This window comes from Periplaneta americana, chromosome 10, assembly GCF_040183065.1.
Source record: "Periplaneta americana isolate PAMFEO1 chromosome 10, P.americana_PAMFEO1_priV1, whole genome shotgun sequence".
NCBI lineage: Eukaryota > Metazoa > Arthropoda > Insecta > Blattodea > Blattidae > Periplaneta > Periplaneta americana.
Window position 1 is genome coordinate 45,986,515 of NC_091126.1, and position 14,820 is coordinate 46,001,334.

Genomic DNA, 14,820 nt, shown 5'->3' on the forward strand with positions numbered 1-14,820 from the left:
AGGCAATAAGCATTGTTGCAACTGAAATTACAGTACATACAACTCCCATCAACGGCATTTTTTCGAACTTGATATAGGTATACAGGGACTTCAGGGATTCCTGAGTATAGTGGCACTGGATTAGTTTCCAGACAAGGATTAACACCATAGATCTACTATGAGTTATAAACAATGGTTGGAAAATTTGGCCATACCAACTAACACAAAATTAAAGATACAGACCACTCTTCATAATGGATTTCTCAATCCAGATTACATCTCTGAAATAGTAAATTAACTGACAAGCCAGACTTATTAAGGGTGCTGAAGAATCTTCATGACAGCCTTCAAATAATTTGACAACTCACTGCAATTTTTTTTTAACTCACTGCAAACTAAATGAACATCACTCTCTTGCAGAATGTAAATTTATCTTGTATCAGTCACAGTAACAAAGGCAGTACTACCACTACCACTTTAATTGTATATACTGGTGCGTACACATACAGGGTGAACAGATGAGCAAGCCACTGGTGTCGCAAGGGTTAGAGAGGGTCATATGCTCCAAAGCTGCACTTCAGCATGAGTTCCAATCCTGCTAGAGCTGATTCTTTGTTGGATTTTTACGGTTTCCCTAACTTTAAAGCGAATGACAAGAAATTTCATAGTAAATCCTCCAACTCATCTCGTCAAAATACCACCTCACTATCACGAATTCTTTCAATGTGTAGTTGATATTGTGACAGCGACGTGAGATTCGAACTCACGACCAGCAGAAGGAAGTGCAAGGTCGGCCGGCACGGAGGTTGCGCGCGCATCTGCTTCCTGTGGCATGTACTATGGCGGAGAGAAGAGAGGGGAAAGGGCAACGTGGCGAGGGGAGGTTGCGAGCACATCTTCTGCTTGCCTAGAGAGGCCGAGAAGTCCGTCGAAGTGGAAAAATCGTGAACTCGAACTTTCCAGGCTACGTCACTGTGGTTATAAAAGAAGAAACGCGAGTGAACTCGGACAGTGATTCATCCATTCAGTCAGTAAGCCAGTGTTGTTACAGTCAGTGAACAGAGCAAGCCAGCCAGTCTTGTGTACTGGAGTTCGACGAGTGTGCATCCGCAACTGTGTCAGCATCCAAAGGCCTGAGTTCGAGTGCAGTGGACCGCAGTTGGAGGGACCTGAGTTCGAGTGCAGTGGACCGCAGTTGGAGGGACCTGAGTTCGAGTGCAGTGGACCGCAGTTGGGGGGACCTGAGTTCGAGTACAGTGGACTGTCTCTGAAGGTCTGTGGTTCGAGATACTGTGAACTCGAGTGACTGAGTTAGAAGAACTGTGAAATCAGAACTGACAGTTCTGATTTGTAAATAGTGCTTTGTGAACATTAGTTAAAATTCAGTTCATTGTTGTTCTCAATATTCCAAGTAAATTGTCATTGTCGTCTGTGGAGTGCAATAACGAATACTGTGTTACTGTGTGGAGAGCAAATCCCATTGTTGACGGGAGTGAAGTCAAATTGTAGAGAGTGAAGAGTTATTGTTGAGATAATAAAATTACATTGTTGTTCAGTATAAAAAGTTACAATATATTACTGGTCTACAAAAAATTTTTTTCTCGTGCTTTTTAATTGTTCCAACTGGATATATATAATATGAATGCCCTAAGTTCAAATCTGGTTTCAGTTTTACTCTATCAGGCTAGGATTTTGAAGAATATCAAAACAAATGTAGTAATGTACTTAACATTTGAATAAAATATTATAACTATTAAAGACGTAAAGCTGAGGCAAAACTGTTTCTGTGTGTTTAATTTTGACTTACATATAAATAAATATGTTGAAATATGAGAGCTATATTTCAATAATTGTAAATTTCAAAACTTTGTTCACACTTACTGAGAAGAAAACTTTATTTTTTTTCGAAGCCCTGATGTGTTCATCACTAGTGTCTCTTTTCAAACACCAACAATAATCGGCCATCATTGACACATCCCAATGGCTTTGTTTCCATTGCTTTAATGTCTTTATGAAACCGTTCACCTTGTTCTTCACTCATTGCATCAAGATTTGCAGAGAAGTAATCACTATGGCTGTTAAGAAAATGCACTTTAACACTCATTCTGCACCCTAAGTTTTTAAAGTTTTGTAACATTTCCTCCACAATTCCCTTAGAGTTCTCAGATTTCCTTGTTGCATACAAAGTTTTCTGTTACTTTTTTGTATGCTAAGCATGCTGATTTCTCTAACTCGGGCATCGATTGAGGGAAGATTTCATCCCGCATAAGCTCACGAATTTGAAATCCATTGAAAATACCTGCTGTTATCTTAGTTTTAGATTTCTGAGGGAACTTTGTAAGAAGAAAGTTGAAACAATCACTGTCCTTATTCAGGTCAGTTAAAAATTGCTTCATGAGGCTTCTGTTTGCCATAAATCCACTGCCTTACATTTTCAGCACATGAAGAACATACGTAATGGAGAGCCCACTGTTTGTCCAAATCACCAACTGGCATGCCAAAGTTAAGTTTTATATGCATTTTTGTAAAAGTCTCTTATATTTCTTCTCTGCTTAACTACCACACATATAGCAAAATGAATTGGGCTATTTATGCACTGACGATGATGGGACATTTCACGTGCATATTTGAACTCACTGGAATTCGAAAGATCAAAACTCGACTGCAGCCAGGTCATTGACAAAACTAAGACATTTCTTAGAAATCACCGTTTTACAGGGAGAATATTCCAACTCTCTCTTTTGTTACTGAGAACAAAGTGAAGCGATTTACTAGCGTAATGAAAGCAAAATGCTAGGATCAGATCAGTAATCCGTCAACTACCTGTGGAAGCAAGTAGAAAACAGGGAACCCAGGGATGGGAAGGAACTTGAGAGAAAACTGTGAACCATTTTTATTACGTTTAAATGTCTCGGAAAATTTATTTTAGGTATTTGGTCAACGAAGAAAAATTAAAACTATTATTTTCTATAATACCAATTTCTGAAAAACTGTAGCAGCCTGATGAAACAAAACTAAGGTTAGTTTGAGAGCTTCCATGTGGTTAGGAATCAGAAAATACGATTAGTTTTCATTCAGCAAAAATTGTTTCTACCAGTGATATATTATCATTAAATAATCGATTACAAAAATACATACTGTTTTCTGATATGTAGTAGCCTAAGTCTCATATGAAGAAAATTAGTACAGACTGATGGCTATATTTGAATCAAGACTACTGAAGCAAAGTCTTGTCACTCTGGTTTTCTGTGTGTTTGCATTACTGCAACCATGAAGAATAAGCTGAAGCATTTCACTCCAGAAAAAGTGTTATTAAACTACGTATATTTGCAGTATGTGGAAATACAAAGACTATTAAGAAGTCTGCTGGTAAAAAAATTTCAAGTCATAAACTGGTGAATAAATTTGTTGAGACAGTGAGCACAAGACAAGAAATCTAGATCTCAACATAGAGTTCTTACCGGAGAATAATGGGATGGGTCGGCCTGGGTGATGCAGTTGGTAGAATGCTGGCTTTCTGTTCTGGAGTTTGCAAGTTCGATTCCGGCCCAGATCGATGGCATTTAAGTGTGTTTAAATGCGACAGGCTCATGTCAGTAGATTTACTGGCATGTAAAATAACTCAAGTGGGACAAAATTCTGGCATACTGGCAACGCTGATATAACCTTCGCAGTTGCAAGCATCATTAAATGAAACATAATTTAATTTAATTATAAAATGGCACTGCTTGACACCAGAGAATTCTCCTAGAATATCGATTTGGAATCTCATAGAAAACGGAAATATGGTTGTGTTGGCACAGCTATGAAATGATTGCAGATCAAACCATACAGAATTACATTAATGCACTGACCCTGAAAGTAGGTGTCGATTTTGTGAGTGGTTTTTAAGATGCATGATGAAGAAATTGTCCATAATCTTCTATTTTTTCCATGAGACTTAGTTCCATCTTTATGGTTATGACATTACTTAAATGGGGGCTAATGGAAACATGTCTGCCAACAAGACAAAATGTAGTTGTGGCAAAGTACTCAACTGTTCACTCTGTATGTAATGTTTTAAATAATTGTATGGCAATGTTCTTGATCAAAATTTTAATTATGCAGTAATTTTACTTCATTATTGCAGTTAAGAATTTGTTAAATGACAAGCACAGGTACCCCATTTCGTAACACTTAAAATCACCCGGGTAACCTAGAAATTGAAAGAACACACTTTAATAAACGATGTGAACATTGTGAAAGATATAATCCCACCCACCCCAAATACATGTCTTTCTTTTATACTGATATTTTGGGAAATGTTATTCCAATACCATCTTATGCTCTCTAACGTCAATTTTTTAGGTGCTACCAACATATTACGCAGAGGATATTCCACAACACGAATACACACAGTGCCCAATGGGTATTGCACTACAGTTCTCCCCTCCATATATGCTGATTATTTATTATTGCCAGCAATGGCATGTGTCGGGTGGCTCTTGCACTATACGTAAATTCTTGAAGAGGGCTACTCTGCTGTACTATCCTTCATATTAAGTTAGTGACGTATAATTTTTCACTTCAAGATTACTACTCCAGGTAAATCACTTAGCTATCCCCTCATTCAACCTACTCTAACCTTGTCACAGTCCCTAGCATCCTGTTACTTAGCTATTGAAATAAAGTTCTTTAGACTTAAGACTTGGAATCACCATCAGTTTTCGATTATTTGGTCCAGGGCAAACATTCTTTTTCTATTCTTCTATTTGCTCTTTTCGTCTTTCGGATGTTGCCACCACTGCTACTCCAATGACAACAAATCCTAGTGGAAGATTTTACAAGTCGTGTCAGTTTGAAACACAAAATTTGTCGTGGATATTAGTGACCAAGTTAATGAAGACGAATGTCTTATTTCATGTTAAGTATTATAAGTGATTTGTGTGCTGTAAAGGTAGTGTATAACAGTATAATTAAATCGTAATGTAATCTCGTCATAAGTTATTCATACTGGGATATCCGTGCTTGTCATTTAATAACAATTTATTTCAACTGCAATGCTTACAACATCAATAGGATAATGTGGTACTAAAAAAATAGTTGAATGAAACTGTCAATGACGGAAAATATACACACAGGTAACCCACAGTTAACTTTCCTTTTTCAGAAACTATTCTCATAGCTTTCCAGGAAACGAACCTTGGTATTCATTTGTGATAAGAAAACTTTGTTCATGAAGAACATCCCACATTATGCAGTAAATTAAAGGTTACAGTATCACCAGAGAAAAATGAATGATTGCACTTAAAGAAATATTGTATGTATAGTTGTTTACCATTATCTGAAACGTAACATTTAACATAGCAAATATTTGACTCATTTATTTTAGTGCCTGAGATAATATTTCATTTTCCTGTTGATATGATATGCTGAATATATTTAATTAGTATTACATAATCACACATTTCTGTATAATAGGAAATGTTTAATGCCATTATATTATGAAAAAATAAAGGAATAATGTGAATTGTGCTGTATTCCATTAAATGAAGCATACGTTTAATACCTGAACTAAAGCAAGTCTTACATATGAACTAAAACCTAAGCTATTTGAAAGTCAAAAAAATAAACTTACCCTGTTCTGGGATTCAGCTAGTGGATCACGTTCTCTATCACGTGGCTTCCTACTGGTCACAGGACTGTCCATTGGGCAATGTGGTAACACAGGAATTCTGTCTGGATTTTCTTTCAGTTGTCTGACAATATCCTTGATCAGGTCTACGAAAATATCAGAGTGATGCTCTGGCAGAAGATTTTCTGCAACCTAAAATGGTAATAAAACTACTTGAAAACCGATTATTTTTTAAGGAAAGTGTTATTTATAGTAGATTTAACTACGAGATCTTATAGTGACTGTCTGTGAAAAATGGTAGTGTAAATTCTGCAGTGCTTGGGAATAGTGATATAAGTCAGTTTCCACAAACCTTTTTTTATAATTTATTGACAATTTACACTGGTTTATATCAATTTGATTTTTTTTCTGTATGAATTATTGTAATGGGAGAAATACTTATGTATTTTTTTCCAAGCGAGCAGATGTTTCGTAAGTTGTCAATAAATTATCAAAAAAGGTTTGTGGAAACTGACTTATGTCACTTTTTCTATTATTATTTATACAGTATCACTACAGAATGATAACAGAATATAAATGATAAATATCAGTTGGTTTAATTAATATAAGATATTATATAATCTATATTTAATTATTTAAATAAAATAATCTATTTTACAAAGAAAAATGGTTATTTGTATTAAAATAATTACTTACATAAAATACAGATTATTTATATCGCAAAAAAAAATAACAGAATATAAATAGCTTGAATATTGTTTATAACGCTAAAGAACGAAAACAGAATATAAATAACAACTTGAATATTATTTATATCGCTAAAGAACGATAAGAGAATATAAAAAACGTGAATATTATTCATATCGTTAAAAAACGATAACAGAATACAAATTATGACTTGAATATTATTCATATCTCTAAAGAACGGTAACAGAATAAAAAAATTATAATTTGAATATTATTTCTATCGCTAAAAGAACAATAACAAAATATAAATAACTTCATATCGAGAAAGAACGGTAACAGAATATAAATGATAATTTGAATATTATTTATATCGCTAAAAACGATTAAAAAAAAAAAAAAAGAAATGAAAACTTGAAGAAGGCCCGAACCCATAACCTCCAAATCATTAAACAAGCACGCTGGTCTACGAGATGCAGATATGGAATATTTCCATAATTCTGGAACTGCTTTTACAAGCATATGCATCGTGTAACATCGCCGTGACCCGAAGTGAACTTAGAAAATATTCGCTGTTCACGAGTGCGGCCACTTTTTTTTTTTGACAACTGTACATGATATATCCATTCAAGTTAATTTATAAATATGTCATAAACTTAAGCTCTAATCCTTACCAGGTTTGTTGCAATATCTTGTGGTACTACATCTTGAGTGTGGAAGGTAAATGTTACAGTCTTATGTTTGCTTGATTCCAGCTGACACTCAACTACACCTCCACCATTGCCCAAGGACAAAACTGTCAGCCGTGGTCCACGATCACCCACTGTCTTACGTCGTTTGGTTCCTGGTCTTTTGGATCGTTTTTCAGGGGCTGTATCTCCAGCGGAAATAGCTGCTCCAGGGATATGTCCGGGCACACTCTGCATGTCTGGTACAGATGATTCCAGGCCTGAGACAGCTGACGAAAATGAGCTACAAAATAAACAAAAAATACTATTACAACAAACATTATGCGAGTTCATGCCTACTAAAAGTTAGCATAAATTACAAATTTTTCTAAAATATTTCTGTTGTCATTTATAAATTTTACAATTACAGGAGATAAAGAATAAAAATTGAGAGTATAAAGAATCTATTTTAATTTACTTCTAAACTCTTAATTTAACTACTCAAATTGTAATGTAATTTAAAGTTGTGCAAATATTAAAAGGTCGTAATATTTCTTGTCAAGGAATTTAATTTAAAAGATCTAAGTAACTCACGAATCAGCCAATGCTGAGTTTGTTCCTATTGTTGATGATTCCAACGTAGAATCTGCAGGTTCAAACCCTAACTGTTGCCTTTGACTTCCATGCAGAGGGCTTCCCCCATCATTTAACTGAAAATATATAATTTTATTATAGCAATAACATTTACAATAACAATTATATTACTTTACCTTAATAATATTAAAGTACTGATAGTAATTTTATTGTCAATTTATTGTTGAAGTAAATAAAATAAGAATTTGCTTCCACTTTCAGCATGATGGTCAAGCTAAGGATTGATATGATATGCACGACTGTATTCTGAAGGTTACTTTATGGGAGGGTGGGGAACAGGAGAAAACAGGAGGAAAAAATGACATTAAATATACTATTATTAATTTCACACATAAAATAACAACATGGCTTATATCCATCAGTTCCTCCAGCTTAAAAGAAGATTTGAAATGTAGTTGGTTACAGACTCCAAATGATAATTATATTAAATAATACAGTTGAAATTGTGCTGTATGTTCGAAATATGCTTGTACTGCGTGAAGTAACAGAAATTTCACATTTATTTTATAAAAATTTACTTAATTATTCGTTGTTTCATTGTGCCTCAGTAATAGTACAAATTTATGAGTATCACTCAGTTAATGTAATTTAAAGTTGTGCAAATATTACAAGAGTCATAAAACTTCTTGTCAAGGAATTTAATTTTAAAATCTAAGTAACTTACGAATCAGCCAATGCTGAGTTTGTTCCTTAGTTAAGAACTCCAATCTGTAAAAGTGTTATTTTCTAGATTGATGGAGTAAGATTCGACTTCTGACGTCTCTAGTAAAGCACGTCAAAGGAACAGGGCCAGAGAGCGATATTGCAACTATCAGCACTCCCACTTTCCTCACTCTGATGGCAATCAAGTGGATGGCGAGTTAGTGGATAGGAGGCAGATAAGCGCAGAAGGAAATTTAGGGAATATATCTATGTGGCAATGTCGTATCTACTTTCTATGTAGCACCAGTAACGCGAGTTGACGTATCCAATTTCCATTGGTTGAGGAATCCAGTGAGTGAATGAAAGTTCAAAAATATGTGTTACGGAGCTGTCACAAGTTGTTTATTTGCCTGCAGGAGCTTAAAAGGAAATGATGCACGCCACTATCAAAGTCAACACGATCTTTCTATATACAGTATGTTTCACTTAACAGACCAACATCATATTTGAATAGTTATAAAGATAAATGCATGAGAAAAACTCGAACTTTTGATCCAATTATTGCATACACGACTACTGCCCAAATCATGATAAACATTCAAGTATTAGTACAGATGAAAGCATATTTCTTACGATTTACTTGTCTCTCAAATACTTAAAAAGTACAAAATAATTATTTTCTAATTCTCTTCATATATCGTATTTCTCGAAGTTTTGTATTTGTATCAATGTTCCTAACAGGCACATAAAGAACGTAACATTTTTATGTCCTTTAAACTTATATCCAATTTAGTATTTACTCAATAACAAAAATCTCAATTTGCAACTCTATATGTAACTTCCTAATAACAAAGCATTGGATTCAGATAGGATAAAATAAAACATTGAAAAATGACTCAACGAAAATATCTATTAATTCCTAAACATCTGTGTATGTATAATCCTTAACACTGTTTTATCACACATAACATAAAAAATACACATGAATTGAACTTAAGAAATTAAGTTGAGTGGAATTCATTGGATGTGTGACAATTCTTTCTCTCTACTTCATAAACATTACCGAGCATTACCAAAGGATATAAACTGCATTATGAATCCTGACTACGCATCCTGCCTCTCAGTCCAGGATACATAGAGGGCTTTGGCTGTAACTGTATGCAACTGAACAAATCTCGAAAGATGGGTTCTTGTCCCAGGTATGGGTAATGTTACTTCAGTAATGGTCGAGTTCTTAACGAGGACAAGGTGTGGGATATCTCCAGAGGATGCATTTGGACAATAAGGTCCATCTCAGATAGGGTGTGTGACTAGCTGCACACCAGAAGACATCCCCATTCAGCCAGAGTCAACACAGAAACAGTCCCATACAATCATGCTAGGTAGGGATGTGATTTTTTGGTATTAACGAAATACGCGAAATGTTTGAAAACTTAAATATATTCGCAAAAAACACACAAACTAAAGGTAATCTAGAAAATAAATTACATTTAATCGCGTAATCTCATGATTTCAATGAAACAGCCCACAGCCACGGAATTAGTAGCCTACTTGAAAAAAAAAAAAATATATATATATATATTTTTTTTTTTCCACGAAATACTCGCAACATCAAGCAGATAAATTGAATTTAGATTTCTTCTGAAGCTTTGCATCAACTGTAAACATCGATCCTACAACATCTTTGAAGAGACTGAAGAGTTTGCAAACTAATTATAATTTACAAGGTCTTTGAATCAAACGAAAGTTCAAACATTTATAGTCAGAAAGATTTTTCGACATATAAAAGGTATTTTAACTGATCGATGAGTTTGTTTGTCACGTTCAAATTATTCTTCTCGTGTAAAACTGTATGGACTGTAAAACATCGAAGCATCAGAATTGTTGTTTTGCAAAACTCAGGCATTTAGACTTTGGTGTGTTACACATTTTTTTTAACTTTGGCTCGTACAAATGGGGCGTTCAGAGCACAAGAAAATCAAGTCCATTTTTGGTCAACTAGGAGATATTTCGTCAGTACATACCTTAGATGAGGCTACTTTCAGAGCATAAAAGGATCATATCCTCAAAATCTTGGCAATGATGTAGATGTTTAAAATCACACTCACCTTTAATGGGTAATTACCTATATATAAAAGACTTTAAGTCTACTTTTCTGAAAAGTTTACTTTTGTGACTTGATTCCCTTGTGCTCTGAGCGCCCAAAATAGTAGGCCTATATGACCCCTTGATGTTGAAAGGTTGCCGAACCCTATAACTCCAGGATTCTTGAGTGTCGACTTCCAGTACATGTCAATGCGGACTTAAAAGAAGGTAAGGCAGGCTTTAGACCAGGAAACAGATCCAAAATCAGATATCCTCCTTGAGAAATATTATTGACAAGTGGATCAGTGATAGGAAGCCTGTATACTTGGCATTTTTGGATCTACAGGTGACATTCGATACAGTTCTGTGGGATGAGATGTAGAAGGTGCTATACAAGAAAAACACTCCACTGAAGCTTTCAAGAAGAATTAAGCCTATGTTTCAGAGAGTAGAGGATATAATAAGACTCAATGGCAAGACCTCAGAACAGTCGAAAAAGCTGCCAACCAGGGGAACAGTGTAAGTCCATTACTGTTTGTCATATTTATGAGAACAGATAAATCAGTGGTGGGAACGTAAAGCTCAGATTGCTGTTCTATGAGGTGTTGGCAACATTGTCTTGATCACACTGAGAGAGGAAGGTTCAAAAAGCAGTGATAGATTGGGCAGAAACTTCAAAAGAAAGGGAGATAACAGAGAACCACAAAAAGAGCCAGGTCATGATGGTGGCAAGAACAAAAAAGCAGTAGTGCAGATTAGGACTGAGTGTGGTGGATAGTAGTTGACGCAGGTGAAAAGAAATCTATGAGTATCTTGGAACAAGGGCCATCATATAGGCAAGCTACAAGGGGCGAGCACAGAAAGTCACCAATGTCTACTATTCCGTGAGTTGCTGCATCTTTGGTAAAGTGGTGGATAAAAAGACCCATGTGTACCAGGCAGTTCTGTAGTCAATACTGCTGTACAGCAACGAAGAATGATACCATTACATGATGCAAATGAAGTGCCTACGAAGAATAGCAGGGAAAACATGAAGGGACAGGGCTGGAAATAAAGGATATGAGAAGAGACAGGGCTGGAAATGAAAGCATATGAAAGGATATATTATGTACAACAGCCACCTATAAATAAGACGATAGAGGATCAGCAACTCTTGTGGCTTGGAAATGTTACTGGGATGGAGGAATATTGGAAGCCAAGCCAATTCATGAGGTGAAAACACAGGGACAACAACCTGTAGGCAGACAAAGGACCACGCGGGATGAGGTTGTGAAGCAGGCGGGGGAAAAACATTCGGACAGTTCAGCAGCATAGCCGGGACAGCAACAAGTTCAAGAAGTGTAGCCAGGGCAATTCCCTAACATTCCATTAGTGACATTATTAGGGAAGAAGAAGAAGAACAAGAACAAGAAGAAGAAGAACAAGAAGAAGAAGAAGAAGACGAAGAAGGAAAATTATATTCTTGGGGATGTTATACATATTTCTGCACATCGAAGAATTCCATATTAACCTCAAAAACTAAGGTCTGCAGATAAAAACTGAAATGAAATTTTACTGGAATCTGGTCTAATAAATACAAGACTAGCAAGTATATCTTCGTAATTCTGTTCACAAATTCACCAACAGACTGATTTACTAAATGAATTTCAATAAACAGATAATAGAACATACATGCAATATTAGTCACAACATTTGAATGATTACTACATAAATAGTCACAAATATGATAAATGATTATATGTACATGCAACCCACAATTTAAAAATAGTGAGAACATCTTATTGGTCATCGAAACTTTATATATCACACTTTTTAAGACTTCAGCTACCATCAACAAATTACGAACCATGGAAGAATTAACTGAAAAGTGAGGGGAAGCTCATCGAGCTCCCAATTATGATATCCGGAAAAATGAGCAAAAAAAGAAAATTCTGCAATTACAAGATACTGATTTAAATTGAAGTACAAAGGCCAGAAACTCTACCTAAGTAAAACGTGTCTCCAGAATAATGATTTTCTTAAATAAAGATGGGGAAAAAAATCTTCATACCAAGATTTAGTACTTATTTCTGCATCAGTAAATTATAAAACAGCTGGATTGTGTTGACAGAAATACAAAACATGTAAGTAAATAAGTCATATGTATGTTTAATATTGAAATAAATTCTATTTAAACAATTTAAGTTGGCTATAAATCCCTTATATTCCGTAATATGATTTGTAATGTTATAAGATTAGTAAAGTAAATTTGAAACATTTTAAAAGTGAAAACTAAGAATATTAATATTTATGAAATTTAATTATTATAAAGGAAACTTGATATTATTGCAAAAGGTTCAGTTTTCAGAGGCATGTAATACTAGTCAAATAATGCATACTTCGGATAATAACAGAAAGAAAGTTTGCAATTTATTCAGCATTGAAAAAAAAAAAAAAAAAAACAAGCCTTTTTTCTTTCCATTGCAGGAATTACCTACTTTGAAAGAAGGACTTTATCTGTATATATTTTAAAACTGAATGATATTTAAATGATGTTCTATCAACTCCGAGGTTATCTAGCACCAGTCAAAATAATAACAGTGAAACTGGATTTGGTGAAATGAGTCTGAACATTTGCCACAAGGTTACTTAGCAGTCACTTTATAGATAGGGAAAGCATCGGAGAAACTACTAGTTAAACAGCCCAAGCACGAGTCGAACCTTCACACAAGCACAGCCTCAGGTCACAAGTCTCATTCACTAACATCTGAGCTACACTGTGGCTAATTTGCATTATTAATGCAGTAAATGTAATAGAGTGAGAAGGGACTTTTAACGTAACTTAGTGAGTCATATCTCTCTCTTTATTAGCTTGAGTAAACTGAAGTTAGCTGTACGTAATTCCTAGGACTACACTTTCAATAATTTATAGACAGATAGTCCTAACAAAGAGCATTCACTTATATAATGTAGGTCGATCAGGTGGCACACAACCAACACTAAGGCCATGCAACATGTGGCAAACCATTTCCCACACGCTTGACAGTACAGTTCAGTATCTCTGTAGGAATGATTGTTTTGATGTTAGATTGCGTGTTATTCTTCTGATTGTGTTAGTGAAGTGTTCAGATCTAGGAGTGGGTATGTTGACGTTAGATTGCATGTTACTCTGCTGATTATGTTAGTGAAGTGTTTGGATTAGCTTGCTCACATGGCATGCCAGATATTTACAATAAAGCGAAGGAATTTCATATTATACACTTATCTGAAAAAGAGTGATTGCTGAAAGGTAAAAAGATGAATTGAAAGAAAATTTCCTAATCTTACCATTTCACATAGCAACAGCACCAAAGACCACTCCTAAATCTAAACACTTCACTAACACAATCAGAAGAATAACACGCAATCTAATGTCAACAAAACCACACCTACAGGGAGACTGAACTGGACTGCCGAGCATGCAGGAGATGGTTTGCTGCATGTTGCATGGCCTTCATGCCAGTCACATGCTACCCAATCGACATATGTTTTGTAAGTGAAAACACTCTACTATAAGCAGTAACCTGAGCTGCTCCAGAAAGTCAAAAGGAAGACGGCAATGGCAAAGGAAGCTTTTAATAGAAAATGGAGCATCTTCTGTTGACATATGGAAAAATAAGTAAGGAAGATACTAGTGAAATCCTTTGTGTGGAGTATGACATTGTATGGGGCAGAAACATGGACATTACGATGAAGTGAAGAGAAATGACTAGGGCATTTGAAATGTGGACATAGAGAAGAATGGAGTATGTGAAATGGACAGAAAATGTGAGCTTTGCTAGAAAATATGAGCCAAGAAAGAATAATGCTGAAACTGATCATGAGGAGAAAAAGAAATTGAGTGGATCATTGACTAAGAAGAAACTGCCTACTGAAGGATGCACTGGAAAGAATGTTGAACAGGATAAGAGTTCGGGGAAAAAGAAGTTATCAGGTGATAGACATTAGGATATATGAATCGAATGCAGAGACTAGGAGAACGCCAAAAAAGACGGAAGAGTGGAGAATGCTGGGTTTGCAATGAAAAACCTGCCTTTGGGTAGAAAACTTGAATGAATGAAATCCTCATACTATCTTCGAAGTATGGTATACCAGTATTTGACAACTATGCAACTGCTGACATTAATAACTAAATTCCCCTTCTACAACTGTTAACTAGTCCGAAAACCATATTAGAATTACACCATTCAATAATTGGATAAACAGAATTTTACAAAGAAAAAAAAAACTACATTTTTTTCTAAGCACATAGTACACATTTTGTCACGGAAAATGGTTGCTCTCCTGTAGCATGAATTTGTCTAAGTATTGTTCGGGTTAATACGAGATTCACACAGGAAAATAATAAGCATCAAGTTCCAGGATGAAGTCAAGTCGTAGCACTGATGTATCTGTGTATCATGAAACGAAATATTCCCTACGAAGCTTTAGGCTTAGCAATAGAGCTCTTTCTACTCGTTACAAAGACCGACTTTA

General features: G+C 35.2%; 1 protein-coding gene across 7 annotated transcripts in view; it reads right to left on the bottom strand.

Moving 5' to 3' along the window:
- The window catches only part of Wnk (Wnk kinase), a 280,436-nt gene that overhangs the window by 70,115 nt on the left and 195,501 nt on the right, over positions 1–14,820 (bottom strand). For all 7 annotated transcript variants that reach the window (XM_069837316.1, XM_069837319.1, XM_069837318.1 and 4 more), the window contains 3 exons: positions 7,540–7,655; positions 6,952–7,249; positions 5,597–5,785 (listed from right to left, as the gene is read on the bottom strand). In XM_069837316.1, the coding sequence (XP_069693417.1) occupies positions 5,597–5,785; positions 6,952–7,249; positions 7,540–7,655 (603 nt within the window). The remainder of the gene's footprint in view (positions 1–5,596; positions 5,786–6,951; positions 7,250–7,539; positions 7,656–14,820) is intronic.